The 19,335-nt window shown below is 39.2% G+C and overlaps 2 protein-coding genes across 4 annotated transcripts in view; one reads left to right on the top strand and one right to left on the bottom strand.

The window, feature by feature from the left end:
• The window catches only part of DCP1B (decapping mRNA 1B), a 60,156-nt gene that overhangs the window by 36,223 nt on the left and 4,598 nt on the right, over window positions 1–19,335 (bottom strand). For 2 of the 3 annotated variants that reach the window (XM_034403549.2, XM_060694466.2), the window contains exons 2-3: window positions 18,644–18,684; window positions 9,593–9,720 (exon numbers count right to left, since the gene is read on the bottom strand). In XM_034403549.2, coding sequence (XP_034259440.2) covers window positions 9,593–9,720; window positions 18,644–18,684 — 169 coding nt within the window. Of the gene's footprint in view, window positions 1–9,592; window positions 9,721–9,984; window positions 10,100–18,643; window positions 18,685–19,335 lie in introns of those variants that run through there. The other variant, XM_060694465.2, reaches the window with a different exon arrangement.
• Window positions 3,400–19,335, top strand: part of CACNA1C (calcium voltage-gated channel subunit alpha1 C) — a 625,236-nt gene continuing 609,300 nt past the window's right edge. The window contains exon 1 of the mRNA XM_060694463.2: window positions 3,400–3,628. Coding sequence (XP_060550446.2) covers window positions 3,490–3,628 — 139 coding nt within the window. The 5' untranslated portion in view covers window positions 3,400–3,489. The remainder of the gene's footprint in view (window positions 3,629–19,335) is intronic.

Raw genomic sequence — 19,335 nt, 5'->3', positions numbered from 1 at the left:
CCCTCGAGTTACAACCATAATGGAGATTACCCATTACAATCAAAAGTTGGGAGGGTGTTAACTGAACCACCTCACTTAACAAGTCCCTATCCCTACTACCCTCAATACATTTGTTAAACAAATGTGCGGGTCATTCAGTAGAATATGAGGTGCCTCAGGGGTAGGAGAGTCTCTAACCCAGGCACAAGCCCACCTACCTCCAGCCTCCAAGGCCTTCCCCAACCCGAGATACCCCATGTTCCGCTTCCCACCCCTTGCGGTCTCCAAAGCCGCTTGGGCCTCCTCCCCGCCCTTCCAGACACCACCACCATCATCGATTGCTCATCTACCTTTTGAAGTCTCCAGAAGATTGGGGTGCGGAAGGACAAGCCACTCCATTGCTGGGCCACATGGCAGAATTCCACAAGCAGTCGTCTTTTTTCTGAGATGCTGGCAAAGCTCTTGGGTTTTCCTTTCCTTGCTAGTCACCAGCCTTCCCACCCCTCAGTGATGGCCGCTGGTGGAATTCTGCTATGTGGCCCAGTAATGGAGCTCTGGAGAGCTTCAAAAGGTAGGTGAGTAATCAGTGACGGGTGGAGAGGAGTGGAGTGGCAAAGCAGACTCAGTGCCTAGGGGACCCAACAGGCAGGGTGGATAAAAATCAATGATTTTTTTAAAAAAATCAAAAAAATCAGATTTTTTTTATTTAAATCGGATTTTTTTGATTTTTATCGAATTTATTTTAATAAAAAACTTTTGGGGTAAAAATCTATCGTAAGATAGTTTTCTATTTAAGATACATAAATAATTTAGTTTATTCAGCATGAAATGGAGCTTAGTTATGTAGCATGAGGCTGTATATTCTGCAACACTGGGACTATCGGTGAGTCAACAGTGGGTCAAAGGAGTAGCAGAGATGACAGTTGCTCTTTAAAAATTACGATTTAAATCGAGTTGATTTAAATCAAGCCTTTTTACTAGTGATTTAAATCACGATTTAAATTGTGATTTAAATCAACTCGATTTAAATCAAATCCACCCTGCCAACAGGGCAGGATGGTGAAGAAATAGAAAGGGCGGGGGAGGGGACATGTTGTAGCATCTCTGCAGTCGGTTACAAGGATGAATGACTGCAGAAGTGCTGCGACAGACCTAACTTTGGGACTGGGTCATAAGTAACTTTGGGGGGCTGGCATAACTTTGAACCATTGCTAAACGACCTGTTGTAACTTGAGAACTATATGTACTGCATGTAAAAAGTAACCCTTCCATGTTTTCGCATCTCCTTAAGAAGCTCAAATATATCAGTGGGACACATCTTCTCCTGTTTTACTTGATGAAGAGCCTTATTGTTTTGCAATGCACTTGCCCAAACTTAGGTGTAGTTGCATATTTTCTAATGGGTGCCAAATACCACTTAACATACTTCACATTCTGGATCCAAAAAGAAAGACTTAAAACAGAGCCACGAAACAAGTCAAGTCCATCTTGCCCAAATATAACCAGATATAGATTAGAAATCTCCCTATATAATCAGGAAATCTGTGGTGGATATGTGGCTGTAAGTAAAGTAAATACACAGCTACAAAAGTATGCACTGACCAGTGGTGGTATTCAGCTAGTTCTATCCGGTTCGGGCGAACTGGTAGCGGCGGCTGCGGGAAGCTCTGCCCACCTGCCCGTACGTCATCACGTCCCATTTTTGATGCTCTGCGCATGTCCAGAAGGTCCTGTGCATGCACAGAGGTGTTGTGTGTGAGCAAAGCGTGCGTGCGCGCTCACATTTACAAACCGGTAGCAAAGGTAAGTGAATACCACCTCTGGCACTGACTTAATAATGCTGCACCGTGGCTTCTTCTCCTTGGTGAAAAGACCATTGATCGATATATCCCAAGATCACGGGCTCAGAAGAGCAAAGTGGTCCTTTAAATTTAAAGGTCCCTTAAATTCTGTTCTCAAAAACAGAAACAAGGGGAATTTCAAAGAAAGCCCAGAAGCCTGTTAGGATATACCCGTGATGGCGAACCTATGGCACACGTGACACAGTTGGCACATTGGGGCCATGGAGCTCATGTGCCCACAGATATGGCACTTGGAGCCATATCTGTGGGCACGTGAGGGTTGCCCTAGCTCAGCTCCAGCGCGCATGCATGCACCGGCCAGCTGATTTTGGGGCCTTCCGGACCCACTGGAAGTTGGGAAACGGGCTGTTTCCGACCTCCAAAGGGCCCCCGGGGGAGTGGGGGAAGCCGTTTTCCCCCCTCCCCAGGTTCCATGAGAGCCTCTGGAGCGTGGGGAGGGCAAAAAACAGGCCTACTGGGCTCACCGGTAACCTTTTTGCCATCGCATGCCAAAAGTGGGGGCAGTGGGGGGGCACACGCATGCACAGGAGGGCATGGGGGATTGAATTATGGGTGTGGGCACACGTATGCGCAACTCCCCCCATTCCCCCCGCTTTTGGCATGCGATGGCAAAAAGGTTAGCCATCACTGGGATATACAATTAGAAAGAATATTTTACAAGAAGACTTTCTCTCTCTCTCTCTCTCTCTCTCTCTCTCTCTCTGGTCTGGAGGAGACGAGATACACTTGCATTCATCAATCTAGGAAGTCTTAAAATAAAGCAAAGGCCGTGTTGGCCACTGCATGATTTATGTTCCCAAGAAACAAAACAACTGAGCCTCTTTACCATCTCCTGAGCTCAGTCCGTGAAGCCACTTGCAACCTCCAGATAATTTCACTAGAAAGGTTGCATCATGACAAAATGGACTGCATGCCTTTCCTTTTAAGGGGATGCTATCCTTCACTTATTTTTTTAATTGCTGGAAAATATCTGAAGGCGCTGCCCTGGAACAAACCCTTTATATCAAGGCATATATGTAAAAGGATCAGGAAATGCCCCTGCATGTTCTGCATTGCATATTTGACTCAATAAGTTCCCTCATCTTACGTCATAACTCAATTGCTCTGGTTCCGATATCTTTCTATACAACGTACGGCTAGGGGGAAAATATGTTCTCTTACTAGGCGAAACCCAGAAAACCCAAAAACTCTATCTTCAAAAAACAAGGCTGTGTTATCAGAAACTGCCACGGTGGTGATGATGTATGACAACCAGAGGCCTCCATGACTCAGGGAGGTGATGAACTGACAGGCAGATGGAGTCCATTAACTCCACTTCTCAATATAAGTTTTCCTGTAAAACTAACCGAAGGAGAAAGGGACTTCAAGCAACCATAAGACACAGACTTTAAAGAACAGTCTGGAAGGAAAACCTAAAAAGAAAAAGGGGGAAAAAAAAAACATGCACAGAATTTTACTTAAAGTGCCTTTCTAATAGTATTTGGGGGAGGAGGAGCATTAACCCAATTTGGCTATTATCACATATTTTGTGGCAATCTGACTACTTTTGACCAGATAGCTTTTTTTTTTTTTTGCATAGCGTTAAGTTAGAGAACCGTTCCTGCTATTTATCCGTTTTTATCTATCTGGATTGTGAATTCAGAAGAAGATGTTTCAGACCCTCGTAAGGAAAGCAACCTCAGCATATCGTCCACTACCTACACATCAGCCAGGGGAACCTGGAGTGAAATATGCAGGCAAGATGGTTCATGAAACTCAACTCAGCTGCTTCTATATTCCACCTGGAGGTAAGGATTCACAGTAATGTGTTCTACAAAAATAAAAATTCTTACTTGATGGTGGTATATTTGGTTCAAATTCAAATACGCATGTATTTTATGACAGATACAGGTATAAACATAATTATAATTTTGGGGTAGTGAAGAGCCATGTTTAGAGTTCAGATTATATATTTTCTAATAGTTGTCTTCAGAGCAATCCAGGCTCAGCAAGCCAAAATATTAATTTTAATATGAAAGCGCTTCTATCCAGAGAAGATTCTACAGTGAATTTGCGAGGGGAATATGAAAATAAATTATAGATTTTACGATATTATAGTAAAAGAGTTATACTGCTATATACCAAAATAAAGAATTGCTTTGCACTGACTAATATACTTGGGATTAGAACGTACAGGCTATAATCTAATTCAAAAGAGGTGATTTATACATTTTAAGATTAAAAATTTCATGTACATCAATTCCATGTACAGTTTTGTTCTTATTTTTTCTGCAGAAAAAAAAAATATCTGGCTATTCTTTTGAAGCTTGTCATTTCTCCAAACCCTTCCCATTTATTCTTTTTTAAATTTAAAATTGCAATTTGTGCCTTGTGACTTAAAATGTAATAACAGCCTAAGGAATGGCAGCCGTGTCTTTTAAAGATGTAAGAAAAGATTGATTTTCAAATATTACAGTTTTTCTTTTCATATTTCAATAGTATTTAGTAGGTAAAGTCACACCAAATTTTGACTGATTTTTATCTTGTTGCATAAAATCACTTTTGCCTGTAAGGATTCAATGGCAGAATAGAACACAAATAGAAAGACATTTGAAATATCCTTCTTAAATATAAAGCGGTATTCCAACTTCTACTAATGTCTGCTTAATGTGGTCTATCTTATCTTTAAGAAATGTCTAGAATTCTCCCACCTAGTAGTATATTCCAACACCAACGCCACAATCCCTCAAATTTTCAAACAAACTGAAATGTTACCTATGTGCTGAATTTCATGAAGGGGAAACACTTTTAAATGCATTAATTGCTCGTATGAATCTCTCTCACATCTTTAAAAAGCTAAACGAAATAAAATTCCATCACATAATCTTTCGCATGGATTAGAAACTCTACAATGAAGCTGGAAAAAGTACCCAATGCAAAACTGGCGCTAACTGCTGACAGTCTGCATACTTTTGTTATCTTAGGCTCTTGAATTCATCTCTTCTCACATGGCAGAGTTTTACTCTGATACAGTATTAAGCATGAAGTTGTAGACTAAAACCTCTACATCTGAATTAGGCATAAACTTACATGTTGTTGAGGTAACAGTTTACATACATACATACATATGTGTGTGTGTGTGTAAGTATATGTATGTATGTATATGTATGTATGTGTATGTATATGTATATGCATGTGTGTATACGTATATATGTGTGTACATATATATATATATATATATATATATATATATATATATATATATATATTATATACACACACACACACACACACACACATACACACATATATATACACATAAATACATACATACATACATACATACATACATACATACATACATATATTTTTCTCCTCAGCCGGGTATTTTCCTACGTAAACTAAGATTTTCAAATGCTGCCATAGCTCAGTGAAATCACAATCCACTAGTTCTAAGCTTTTCCAGACAAATCACAATTCACTAGTTCTAGGCTTTTCCAGACAAATCACAATTCACTAGTTCTAGGCTTTTCCAGACAGCTGTCTGGAAAAGCCTAGAACTAGTGAATTGTGATTTCACTGAGCTATGGCAGCATTTGAAAATCTTGGTTTACATAGGAAAATACCCGGCTGAGGAGAAATACACATAAAGGGCAACCAATTTGCCAAACTGCTCAGAAAGTTAACAACCGGTTCTCCCGAAATGGTGAGAACTGGCTGAATCCCACCACTGCATAATGTTTCCCCGAAGACATCCTCTAATAATAACCCAATCGGGCTTTTCAGCGCATGTCCTAAAATAAGCCGTCCCTGAAAATATTCAAACACAGAGCTGGAAATCAGATAAAACAGCAAGAGGAGCCCAATCTTGTTCCACGAGCCCCAAAATAGTAAGACCTCCCCCAAAATAAGGCCAAGTGCTTATTTCGGGGTTCAAAAAAATATAAGACAGGGATATATATATATATATATATATATATATATATATATATATATATGCAAGAGAAATAAAGGAAACAAAACATCGGTTGGTTTGATATTTTTGTCACTATATACAAAACTGCTGAGACTAGTTAATCTATCATGTTTGCGGTGACACATAGCAGTTCTTTAAAATGTCAAGAAGGCAAGTTTGCCCTTATAGTATCTGGATTTTTAAAATCCTAGATGGTGTCACTGACCTTGAGATTTTGGAGGGGGAATGTTTGAGTTCTAGTCTTGAGCAGGAACACCTATAATTGCTGCAGTTCCAGAGTATTACAAGTAGTCCTCAACTTAAAACAGTTCATTTAGTGGTTGTTTAAAATTACAGCGGCACTAAAAAAAAAGATCATTTTTCACACACTGCAGCACCCCCATGGTCACGTGATCAAAATTCGGGCACCCTAATCCTAATCACTTGACAACTGGTTCATATTTATGACGGTTGCAGTGTCCCAGGGTCATGTGATCCGCTTTTGCGACTGCTTGCGACTTCAACTCTCAGAATTCAAAACTAGCCATTAAAAATCTAATAATAATACACATATGTACATGTTCTCTAAATATCAAGAAACTACAATTCTCACCAGACTTAGCTAGCACAGCCAATAGTGATTGATGGGTTTTAATCCAAAATCACGAGGTCTGTGTAATGCCAACTCCTAATTTACATCACATATTTCCAATGAATAATCCACCTACTTTTTAAAATTACTTATTTCTAAAAATTTATTTAAAATACCACGTTCTCGTTTTATAATATAAAGAAAGGTTAACCAGCATTAAAATGCAGACAGAATGTTAGTCAAAATTATACATAACTGAAATATAGTTCATAGAATTTAAGTACTAGCCTATTTAAGGGCATAAAAAGGTAATTTTCTTACAGTAAGCAATAATTTTGCTTCCCAGCTACAGTTAGCTAGACCAAGAAAATAGCTATTATTGAGTTTATTTGTACTTACAGATGAAATGAAACTATTTTTTGAATAAACATTTTGAACTGGAATAAGGAAAATGTTCACTGAAGGAAAACAGCAAACAATATATTCTAAGTGATTAACAGTAAAAGTAAACAAGATTGCTTTCAGAAGATTATATCTTAGCATATTAAACTGAGATATTTGTCAAGCTCTTTGTCTATATAAACAGCTCTTTCATAACATGAGAAAATAAAACAAAAAACCCTTAATTACTTTCTTTTTACAATCTTTTAACAATCTTTTTGTTTTATTGGACCCAGCTAGGACAGCAATACCTTAGCTGACCTTGACTGATCTTGAAAATCTAGAAGTATTATTTATTTATTTATTTATTTTTATTTATTTATTTATTAGATTTTTATACCGCCCCCTCTCCCAAAGGACTCGGGGCGGTGAACAGCCAAAATTAAAAACATACAATATAAACATTAAAATACGTTTAAAACAGAATTAAATCCAAAATGGCTCCCCAATTTAAAACGCCTTACCCATGACCCTATAAATAAGACAAATTTAAAATTTAAAATTTCCACATTTAAAATTACCACATTTAAAAAGGGGGAAGATTTAGGCCAGGCCAGCTTGATGAAACAGAAAAGTCTTAAGCGTGCGGCGGAAGGTGCGCAGATCCGGGATCCTACGTATCTCTGGGATCCTACGTATTATTACTTGGATGAGGGACCACCAGTCCTAAATATATATTTACTTAATATATATTTAGGAGTAGAAAATCTGTGAAGAAAAAATATTTGTAAAGTCCTTGATGTTCTCTGGGCTTGGTTGTTTGCTTGCAGATGTTGCATTCCCCAAGTAGGTAACATCAGATTTGCTCTCTATTTATATATATAAACACTGCCCTGCCAGTGGTGATGGTGCTTGGTTTTCTTTTGGATAGATCCTTGATGAAGGTATTGTTTTTTGTTGGATTGTTTGCCTGGTGTTAATCCCTGCTTATTTGGATGTTTGCTGCACCAAGTATTCCACAATTCAGTTCTCACTACATATATATTTTTCTCCTATTGAAACATTAGTCACCTAAAGGTAAAGGTAAAGGTTCCCCTCACACATATGTGCTAGTCGTTCCCGACTCTAGGGGGCGGTGCTCATCTCCGTTTCAAAGCCGAAGAGCCAGCACTGTCCAAAGACGTCTCCATGGTCATGTGGCCAGCATGACTAAACGCCAAAGGTGCACGGAACGCTGTTACCTTCCCACCAAAGGTGGCCCCTATTTTTCTACTTGCATTTTTTACGTGCTTTCGAACTGCTAGGTTGGCAGAAGCTGGGAGAAGTAACGGGAGCTCACCCCGTTATGCGGCACTAGGGATTCGAACCGCTGAACTGCCGACCTTTCAATCGACAAGCTCAGCGTCTTAGCCACTGAGCCACCACACAATTTAATTTTTCTCAACTTCTTCAAGAGTTGATATGCTCAAAAGTGTTCAAAAGTGTTAGGGGTCCTCTTCCATAAAATTCCTTAAAACAGGAGGCTTTCCATGTATTACTAAAATGAACTCCAGTGCCATTTGTCTTTTAAACACCTTTGGGAGGGAGAATCTGGAGGAGAGACTGAAGCGCATACAGGATGTCCTTGACTTACAATCATTTGTTTAGTGAGTTACAATCATTTGTTCAAAGTTAAACGGCGCTGAAAAGTGATTTATAACTATTTTTCACATTTACGACCATTGCAGCATTCTGTGGTCAGTGATTGCCATTTGGATGCTTGGCAATCGGTTCCTACTTATGACGGTTGCAATGTCCTGGGGTCATGTGATCACCTTTTGTGACTTCTGACAAGCAAAGTCAATGGGGAAAGTCTGATTTAACAACTGTGTTACCAACGTTAACAACTTCAGTGATTCACTTAACAACTGTGGTAAGACAGGTCATAAAATAAGGCAAAGCTCACTTAACTGCCTTGCTTAGCAACAGAAATTTTGGGCTCAACTGCGGCCATAAATCGAGGATTACCTGTATCTCCTTGCCTGTTTTCCAGTTACCTTTTCTAACAGCAGCTTTCTTAATCTGTGTGCCACCCTGGAAACAGCAAAGGACTGGCCGCAGGTGGCCCTCCCGAGCTCCGTTTTTGCTGGCAGAGGGTTGTGGGAGGCTGGCGCACCTGAAAATGGAGTCGAGAGCCCGATTTTGCTCAGGCCACCAGAGGCACCCCCGACACAAGTGACGTTGAGCTGGCCACCCACCCCAGTCTCCTAGGTCAAACACAACCCTGATGCAGCCCTCAATGAAATCAAGTTTGACACTCCTGATGTAGACTATTAATACCTAGTTTACAAGTCCACTTTTTCCTTAATATAATTGCTTTCATAATCAGAAGGAAATGAATGCAAGTCAGCCATTCTTCAGGACAATTTACCCTCCTAAATTTTACATCGTTTGTCTAATCCAGAATTTCGGAGAACTGACTGACAGAACTGAGTCTACTTGTTTGAGCACCTCGTTTACATTCTATTTTGGAATCTTGCTAAAGAACTATAGAAAACATACAGTGTAATTCTTAGCAATATTTAAAATACTGTCTTAACGGTTGTTTACAGAAATTTGCCCTATTCTATGAAATAGGGCTTATTTATTATGCGGCTGTAGGGGACTGCAGAGTGCAGTCTAAGAAGGAAAAAAAAACTTCACGATTTTCTTATTCACAATCTCTTCTACGAGGTACTGAAATATGCTCCTTGATAAACTACTGAAACATGCTTTTCTAAATAGATGAGATTGTTTAGAAGCAGTGTATAAGAAAGCCATTTTATATAACGGTTCATTTTGCTCATGTGTTAGTAAATTACTCACATTTAGCATTTCTGTAGAGTAGAAAAGGATCCTGCAACTGGAAATCCAAATCTTTTGTTATGGGTTCTGTCCGATTTTCCATGCTCAGCCTATTCATAATGGTAAATCCATACTTGGGCGAAGCTGATCTGAAAATTACCAATATTGAAACCATCAACTATCTACTAAAAATAATTCAATTATAGTATGACAATATAATATTGCTTAAAAGCATTGTAAGCCGCCCTGAGTCTCCGGAGAAGGGCGGCATATAAATCAAACTAATAAATAAATAAATAATAAATGACAAATATTTTCAAAAGTACTGTACCAACACTTTTATAATCAGCAATTTTTGAGAGTTCGAGGAAATTGTTATTCTCTCAAAAATGTTAACTTTGACGAAGACTTACTGCCTCAAGTATCAGTACTTGAGAGGCAATCAAAGAGATGAAGGGGTTGACTTATTCTTCATAGCATCCGAGGGCAGGACAAGAAGCAATGAGTGGAAGCTCATTAAAGAGAGATTCTACCTGGAATGAAGGAGACATTTAGAATAAAGAGCAATTAATCAATGGAACAGTTTGCTTCTCAGAGTTGGTCATGTTTCCTGTCTGGCTTATCTGGGAAGGCTGATACACCATAATTTTGCTAAACAAATGGTCGTTAAGTGAGGACTCCCTGTCCATCTCCACTTCCCACTATCGTTCTATGTCAAGATAGCCCTTCCAGTGATTTAAGTATTTCAAACCTTCTTCTGTATCTAAAAACTGAAACGCTGTATTTCACAATAGTGGACAATTACAAACGAAAGCCTGCCAGGCTGATTTGAGCTCTCACAGGGAAGCCCCCCCCCCCCAAAAAAAAACCTTGAGTTGAGTTTCTTGGACTGATGGGAAGAAGGTAGAAACTGAATGAAAAATGACTAATTCCCCCTTAGCGGTCCCATTGAAGTCCCCGCTTGTAGTTCTGTGTCCTATAAGCATCGCCTACCCTTATCCAAATCTAACTGTTCCCTTAAGATGAGCTGTGATGCGTCTTTCCCTTTGGGAAATCAGAAGCTCAAAGAAGCAGGAATCTGGAGGATAAACAGTGTGGGCGAAAGCCACAATTTGCTTGGAAGGAGCCATGGCAGGAGAGGAATGCAGAGTTGCTATTATGCAAATTTTGCAAATCGCAACAAGTCTGTTCAAGTGCTCTATGGATGGGATAGTTAGCAATTCAAATATTATTTTAATACTGCATTATTCTGCACGATATTCCCATTCAATTCTTGGTGATGTGCCGATGATCGATGAATATTAATGTCCGGTAATTGAAAAAGGTCTTTGCAGAATTGAGATGTAAATTGAGAGCCGTGAGATGAGGTCACACCATTTACTAAGCCCCTGAAAACAGTTAATGCGGTTTCCAGAGCAGATGGTAGCTCTTTAGAAGTAATAAAATGAGCCACCTTTCTAAATGGATCCACGATCAGTAGAATGGTCGTAAAACTCTGCACATCTGGGAAATCAATGATAAAGTCCAGGGAAATTGTATCCTGTCATCCAATGGTGGAATGTAATAGCTGGAGCGAACTGGTAGGCTTAGCAGATACATCCTCGACTCTATGACAGACATGACATGAAATCTTTAACCAAAGATGCAATGACTAAAAAACAACCCCATGCCTTGCATTTTTATTGCACAGAGTATAGAGATAACCATGAAGAAGTAATGCAAGACCACTTAATAGAATAGAATAGAATTTTTATTGGCCAAGTGTGATTGGACATACAAGGAATTTGTCTTGGTGCATATGCTCTCAGTGTACATAAAATAAAAGATACATTCATCAAGAATCATAAGGTACAACACAATCAGGAAACAATATCAATATAAATCGTAAGGATAGCAGCAACAAGATTACAGTCATACAGTCATAAGTGGGAGGAGATGGGTGATAAGTAAAACATCAGTTCAATTCTGAGAAAGAACAGGGGGTATGGAACAGTGGTGGGTTTCAAAATTTTTTACTACCGGTTCTGTGGGTGTGGCTCAGTGGGTATGGCATGGCTTGGTGGGCGTGGCAGGGGAAGTATACTGTAAAATCCCCATTCCCTCCCCAATCCAGGGAAAGGTTACTGCAAAATCCCCATTTCCTCCTGATCAGCTGGGACACGGGAGGCAGAGAATAGATGGGGGTGGGGCCAGTCAGAGGTAGTATTTGCCGGTTCTCCAAACTACTCAAAATTTCCGCTACCAGTTCTCCAGAACTGGTCAGGATCTGCTGAAACCCACCTCTGGTATGGAAGAAACTCTGAGTTTCTTTCTCATTCTTACTTCTTTCTCAGGACTGAACCCAGAGCTCCCAAGAGCTTTATTGCTCTGGCATTCCTTCTTCAAGGTTATTTCTGTACATATTATCACGGCTAAATTGCAACACCTCTTGCCAGAGGGGAAGAGGAACATAAAAATGACCATTGTGAAAAAGTTCTTCAGCCACAGAAAAAAGGAGAATCAATCTGCGTGGTTCCATGGAAGCCATCTGTTGGAACCTTGACGTACAGATCCTCTTGTTATAAGTAAATCTGATTGAAAAGATTCACTATCTGCCACCTCCAATATCTCAGAAATATCCCTTCCCAGAAGGGAGACTTAAAATTACCAGACTTCAAAATTGTGACAGGAGAGGATGCATAGAGAACATCAAATTTGTGTTTGCACAACAGAAGTATCTGGCAGTTAATCTTGTAAACTAGGAACAGCGGTAAAGTAAAAAAACTAGTCCTTCAAAGTAGGCCAGATCAGGAAACAGACTCCACAGGTTTGATTGGAATTATATTTATTGATATTGGTGCCAACATTAGAGCCATGGTGGTGCAGTGGTTAGAATGCAGCATTGCAGGCTAATTCTGCCGACCGCCAGGAGTTCGATCCTGACCGGCTCAAGGTTGACTCAGTCTTCCATCCTCCTGAGGTCGGTAAAATGAGGGCCCAGATTGTTGGGGGCAATATGACTCTGTAAACTGTTTAGAGAAGGCTATAAAGCACTGCGAAACGGTACATAAGTCTAAGTGCTATTGCTATAGTAAAAGAATCATGAAAGACTGACTTAGAGTATAGTCTTATACTCAAGAGAGTTAAGGCAGGCCCAGTGTTAATTTGTTCCTAATATTTTGTTTCTGGGCTTAAAGTATGTTTTTGAAGATATTGTTGAAACCGCCTCTTCATAGTTTTTCAAGGGACATCTCTATGACTCTCTACACGAAGTTAAAGTGAGAGAAAACTTCTTATGATCACAGTTTCCACTCAATCAGGAGGAGACCTCTTGACTAAAATGCAGCCATAACTCAAAGAAGAATTCAAGGCATCACTAGGCACAACAAAGGGCCAGCTGAGATCTGAATGGTGGAGCCGAGGCTAGGAGGACAAGTGAAGCTTCAAGTCATGAAAAGATGCCTGTTCTTGAGTAGATAGACCTTTAAAACTGCCATCTTTTTTTCAGAAGCTGAGTTAGTCATCTTCTACACTTAGAAAAATCTGGAAAGAATCACTTATAAAAGTTGGCCCAAAACCCCCAAAGTTGGACATCCTTAACATTTCTAGGTCTCTGCTATGTAAGAATAGGTTGCCCCTTGGCCAGATCCATCTGCATTCCTTGTGTCCTATGCTGGAAGATCAGCTGCCACTTTCCAACTTGGCACAGAGCCTGTATTTGCATAGATGCTTTAACATATTCCTGACACGAGCAAATGCAACGATCCTCTGAATAAATCAAAATGTCATCTGAGTAAACTAGACGTATTTGTCCAGAATATCTCATTCATGAATTTGGAAAAGACAGTATGGCAATTAACTAGACCAAAAAGCTCTACTCAAACTCGTCTGTAATAAGGGTCAAAGACTGTTAAATATTCATGGTCCTCCTTCATTCAAATTGAATTGCAAGCTGCTCTCAAGTCCAACTTAGTGAAAACATGTGCTTTCTGAAGCCCAGCAGTTCTGAAAAAAAGAAGCAGTGGATAATGTTCGCTAATGGTCAGAAAATTGAGAAGTTGAAAGTCATAAACGGGTTTCAAGGAAAAATTATCTTCTTTTTCTTTAACAAAAATTATGGTGTAGATTCAATGAATGCCAAGAGGGCAAATAGTTTCTTCAGATTGTTGTCCAGAAACTGCTTTAAAGTGGCCAACTCTTGAGTAAACATGGGATATTGTTGCTTACATAGCTACGATCTGGCTCCAAGTAGCAGACTGATCGAACAATCACATGCCTGGTGTGCAACCTGTTTCCCCCTTAAAAACGTTGGAAAAAATCTCCATTGGGGTGTGTGTGATGAAAGAGGTTCAGGCAGTAGCATAGGAAGGGGAGAACATGTCTGCATCCCACGGCATTGGCAATGTTGTGAGAGTAAACAAACAATCCCTGATTCCTAGTGAATACCAAGATTATGCGTCTGTAGCTAGTCTGTCATTCAAATATTGGAACTATGCAAGAAAGCAATCAAATATAGATGTAGAAATGATTCTTCATGGTCATTTATTCTCAGCTACAAAGGAACTGTATATACAGGATGGCTCCTGATATGAGGGACCTGCCACTGATAATCTCCAACTGCAGGTTCTACCTACGTAAACCAAGATATTATGCAGAATGCCCCCTCCCACATGTTGGGGTAGACCAGATGTCTCGGTAAACACTATATACATACATACATCTTAGTTTATGTAGGTAAAACCTGGCTAGAAAGAATATGCACATAAAAGCCTACGAAAAAGAAAAAGAAATATTGTATCTTTACAGGGAGGATACCTGAGAAGAGGGTGTGGCTCACTGATGATGCCTTATGAGGCAGAAATAGCTATCTGAGTCTCCCAAAGAGCAGCACAGAGTTGCTGTTTGTCAGCAAGAAACAAAAAGCCCAGAAACTTGTTCTTGGGCCCTTTTTCTGCTGACAAACTGCAACTCTGTGTTGCTTTCTGGGAGAGTTGCAGAAACACAGAGTTGCAGTTTGTCAGCAGAAAAAGGGCCCAAGAACTTGTGAATGAGATTTCACAGAACCTAGGGCTGTAGAACAACTAAGTTTACATAGGTAAAACCTGGCTAGAGAGAATATGCACATAAAAGCCTATGAAAAAAGAAAAAAGATACATATATATATATATATAATATAATATATATATATATATATGATAGACAGACAGAAAGAAAGACACCATGTTTCCCCGAAAATAAGACCCTGTCTTATATTTTTTTGAACCCTGAAATAAGCACTTGGCCTTACGCCATGCACTCAAAAGCCCAATTGCGCTTATTATCAGGGGATGTCTTGTTTTGGGGAAAACATGGTAGGTAGGTAGGTAGGTAGGTAGGTAGGTAGGTAGGTAGGTAGGTAGGTAGATACATACATACATACATACATACGTCATATAATCACAAATTGTCAAGACACTATCTTGATTCTTTTGACCCATCCGATTATAATTAAGCTATTTCCCAACCACTTGATTTTATATCATCACTGAATCATCTTTCAGAAAGTAGTTTCTTTAATGAATGGTATTTGACCTAAATGTTGTTTTACACTTATATAATTATTAGTGGCATACCTTGAAACAGCAGAGTGTGCATAATCCTAGCAAAGGCTTTGCAGAGTAATAATGTTGCATTGTCCCCAAATTTATATTTACAATCTTGAAGCCTCCTTCCAGAGTATTCATTTGATTCTCCCCCATGTAAAGCATAAAGCTATGGCTTTTACTTAGAATAAGCCTTATTTCTTATCCAAGGCTTGTAGGATTGCAGGCCAACTGCCCTACTATCTTAGTACAAGAGTTGATACAGAAGAAATTTATTCTATAGATGCTTTGTCACCGTTTCTCCTTTTTTTCCCTGTACATTTTCAGCACACAGCAATTGAAACTAGTGGGACATTTTAATCTGAACCCAAATTTAATACCACTGAAAAGAATCAGAATAAATATCTGGGAAGTGTTTCAAGTTGAGAGTCCCAGGGGACATTCTGAGCCAGGAGACGGAATGTACAATACATGAAACAAGGCAACCAAACAAAAATGAAACAAAAATGGAACTGAAAGAAACCAAACACAATAACAATCGAGGCATCGTCCAATCTCCAGATTGTTCACTTTGTTTAATTGTCACCTCCAATAGGATAACTTCTAATATTTTAAATCGCATTTGTCTGCCCCTCAATTTTAGCAGCAGCAATCTCTAATCCAGTTTAATTATCCAAATAGCCACAGCTGCAAGATACAATCTGTCATCACCATGCCTTCTATTTTTAAACACTCCGAACCAGTTATTTTTCAAGAACAAAATGTGTGAATTTTACAAATATTTGTTTGTGAATACTTCATAAGCAAAGCAAACAGGATGGGGATCATTTTATTTTATTTATTAGATTTAAAATGGCCTCTCGCTTCAGGCTAAATAAGCTCCAGGCTGATATTGCCGAGAAACCAAATTCAGATACTCTTAAGCATTCGGTATCATTCCTTCCTTTGATTATTAACCACTGCAATCCCAAAATTCCTAGCGACTTGTAGTCGATGCCCAGTTACAACCTATATTCTGATAAAAACTAAATGTTCACATTTGCTATTTATTTATTGTAATATTTCCACTTCCCTTTATATGCAGAAAAATTAAAGGGCCCTAACAAGCAGTATTTTAAAATGAGATGTATAGATATTTAGTTTATAAAAGGAAGTGGGTTAAGTTTGGGGGGGGGAGGAGGTGGAGGAGAGGAGATGGCAAGAGAAAGTATGATTGGTCAAACCGGAATTTTAAAAAAAACAACACCTCCAGAGTAAAACGTTCATTAACATTTACTGTAGAATTCGTATCTGTTGCAGAGAAAGTATAGCTATATGCATGTACACAGATTTCCTTATTACTTTCCTTATTATGACTTATTCCTTCAGTATGCTAGGGTAGTGAATAGAAACAATTTGGTCACAGGTGCCTGGATTCTTCACGTTGCCACTCAGAATCAATTCAGTTTATTGTGAACGTTTTCTTACAAGAGTGCTTTAAGCAGGTCACATGGGGGGAGACCGGGGGGCGGGGGAGGTGTCATAGTATCTTTTGCCATGCCACTCGCACTGGATATTCATTGCAAAAAAAAAAAAGCTTTAATTTTTGAATGGGAGCCACTCAGGGTCTATTATAAAATATGCAGCTACATAAATGTTTTTTTTTTTATTTGATTTATATGCCGCCCTTCTCCAGAGACTCAGGGCGGCATACAATGCGTTAAGCAATAGCCTTCATACTTTTGTATATATTTATACAAAGACAGCTTATTGCCCCCACAAACTGGGTCCTCATTTTACCTACCTTTGAAAGGATGGAAGGCTGAGTCAACCTTGAGCCTGGTGAGATTTGAACTTGCAGTAATTGCAGGCAGCTGATGTTAATAACAGTGCTTTAGTCTGCTGCGCCACCAGGGCTCACCAGGGTTTTAAATAAATAAATATAGGAAATGTAAAATGTGAACGGGATCAAAGTAAGCAGTTTTACAGGAGGGGAGAGGAGGTTGTGCTTCAGAAGCCCCAAACCGCCCAAACCCACTGAAGTGAAGGGTATAAATCAGGGGTGAAATGCTCCCGGTTCGGACCAGATCGCCTGATCCAGTAGCGATGGCGGCAGGTGGTTTGGAGAACCGGTAGCAAAAATCCCTGCCCCCCCCCCACACACACACACCATGCCCAGCTGAGCCGCAGGATCATCAGAGGCTTTTTTTTTTTTTTTTACTTTTAAAAGCATTTTTTCTACCTCTTCCGACGAAAAAATGCTTTTAAAAGTAAAAAAAAAAGCCTCTGATGATCGCACGGCTCAACTGGGATAGTCAGAGGCTTTTCAAAGCATTTTTTTCTGCAACTTCTTGGCCGAAGAGGTGGTAAAAAAATGCTTTGAAAAGTTTTTTTTAAAAAAAGTTGGCCACGCCCACCCAGTCACATTACCCCCCCAAGCCACGCCCACAGAACCAGTAGTAACAAATTTTACATTTCACCCCTAGTATAAATACAGGTGGTCCTTGACTTACAACCACCGTTCAGCCCAAAATTTCTGTTGCTAAGCTAAGTGAGACATTTGTTAAGTGAATTTTGCCACCATTTTACAAACTTTCTTGCCATAGTTGTTAAGTAAATCACTGCAGTTGTTCAGTTAGTGACACGGTTGTTAAGGGACTCTGACTTTGCTTGCCAGAAGGGGCTAAAAGGTGATCACATGACCCCAAGACACTGCAAACGTCATAAATATGAGTCAGTTGCCATTCAAGCTTCTGAATTTTGATCGCGTGACCTCGGGGATGCCGCAACAGTCTTAACTGTGGAAAATGGTCATAAGTCACTTTTTTCCGTGCCACTGTGGCTTTGAACGGTCACTAAATGAACTGTTGTAAGTCGAGGATTACCTATAGCATGATCTCAGAAGCAATTTCCTCTTGAATATCAACTATCAGCTGTAACTCTCTGGATGACCACTAGATGGCAGCAAAGGAACACGAAAAATTAATTTCCTGCTGCCCTGATTTTTGCAGCCAGATCTGGTAACCTCAACTATCCCCTTCCATGCCTGGAGGCAGAGTTCTGACTTCAGAGGAGGAATGAGATTATTCTCATGAATGATGGCATCAAAAGATTGCCGAGGAGAATTGGATTGTTAGTAGGGACCCTCTGGCATGGCCCTCAAACACAGCAAAGTTTTACACCAAACAAAGAGGCACATAAATGTAATCTTCCACTGTCTGCTATGTAATACTTGGAAGAAATCTATTCTTTCAATGTTACTATTTTTCTAAAAGGAGACACAGTGAGGGATTTCATCCCAAGGTATAATAAATTTGCTGAGTAGGTTATTTTAAATATCGATTCATCCTATTAACACCCAAGCGAGGGTATTTTATTTGTGGTGGTTTGATAACTTCACTAGAGGAAAATGATGTTTTGAAATGCGCGACTGCTGATTCAAAAAATTAATTTCTTTGCTCTTCCTTTTCTGCTTTGAGAATGGAATGACTTAACGACTTTAAATCAGAAAAAAATATTTTAACGGTCTCACCTTGTATACACAAATAGTGTTCCTTCCACATCGGTCTTCTCCTAAAATCAAATTTAAATTGTTTTAGTTGTTTTACTGATGTCGTGCAAACGTGCAATCAAGCTATTATAAAGTATATTTTGTAGAGACAAGTAACTTGTTTTTTAACACTTGTAAGTGATCCCGCTGCCTTTTAGCACATTAATGTACTCTAAATCAATTCTCTTTTTTTCAAAACATACAGTATACTTTCTTCCCCAGTAGTCCACAATCTTAAAACTTGTGTGCTGAGTAAAAGCTCCTAAAATGAAATGTTTCCTTCATTAGGGGGAATTAAGGACAATTTTTAATTAATTTGTGATAGCAGCCATATTTTGAGAATTTTACTGAATTATAATATTTGTGGTAAATGCCCTGTAGTAAGACTCTATATAGTCTAGAAAACAACAGGAAACACTAACAATTCCTAAGAATGCTTTCATTACCAAATTTAATACCAGGTGCCTGTAAGGAATTCCTATGGGGTATGCTTTATTATTGCCCTATAAATCATAACAAGACATTTGTTATCCATCTGATTTTAAAATGCACCAGAAAAGTGATATGACTAACAATATTTGCAATAAAATATACAATTGACCGATATCCCATATTTTAATAAATTGTTAAATCAAATTCATATGCAATGTAATTGTACTTATATTGACAAACCA

Source organism: Pantherophis guttatus, chromosome 7, assembly GCF_059756535.1.
Source record: "Pantherophis guttatus breed Tessera chromosome 7, ASM5975653v1, whole genome shotgun sequence".
Classification (NCBI taxonomy): Eukaryota; Metazoa; Chordata; class Lepidosauria; order Squamata; family Colubridae; genus Pantherophis; species Pantherophis guttatus.
The sequence above is the reverse complement of the archived record's forward strand: the minus strand, read 5'-3'. Positions and strand labels throughout refer to the sequence as shown.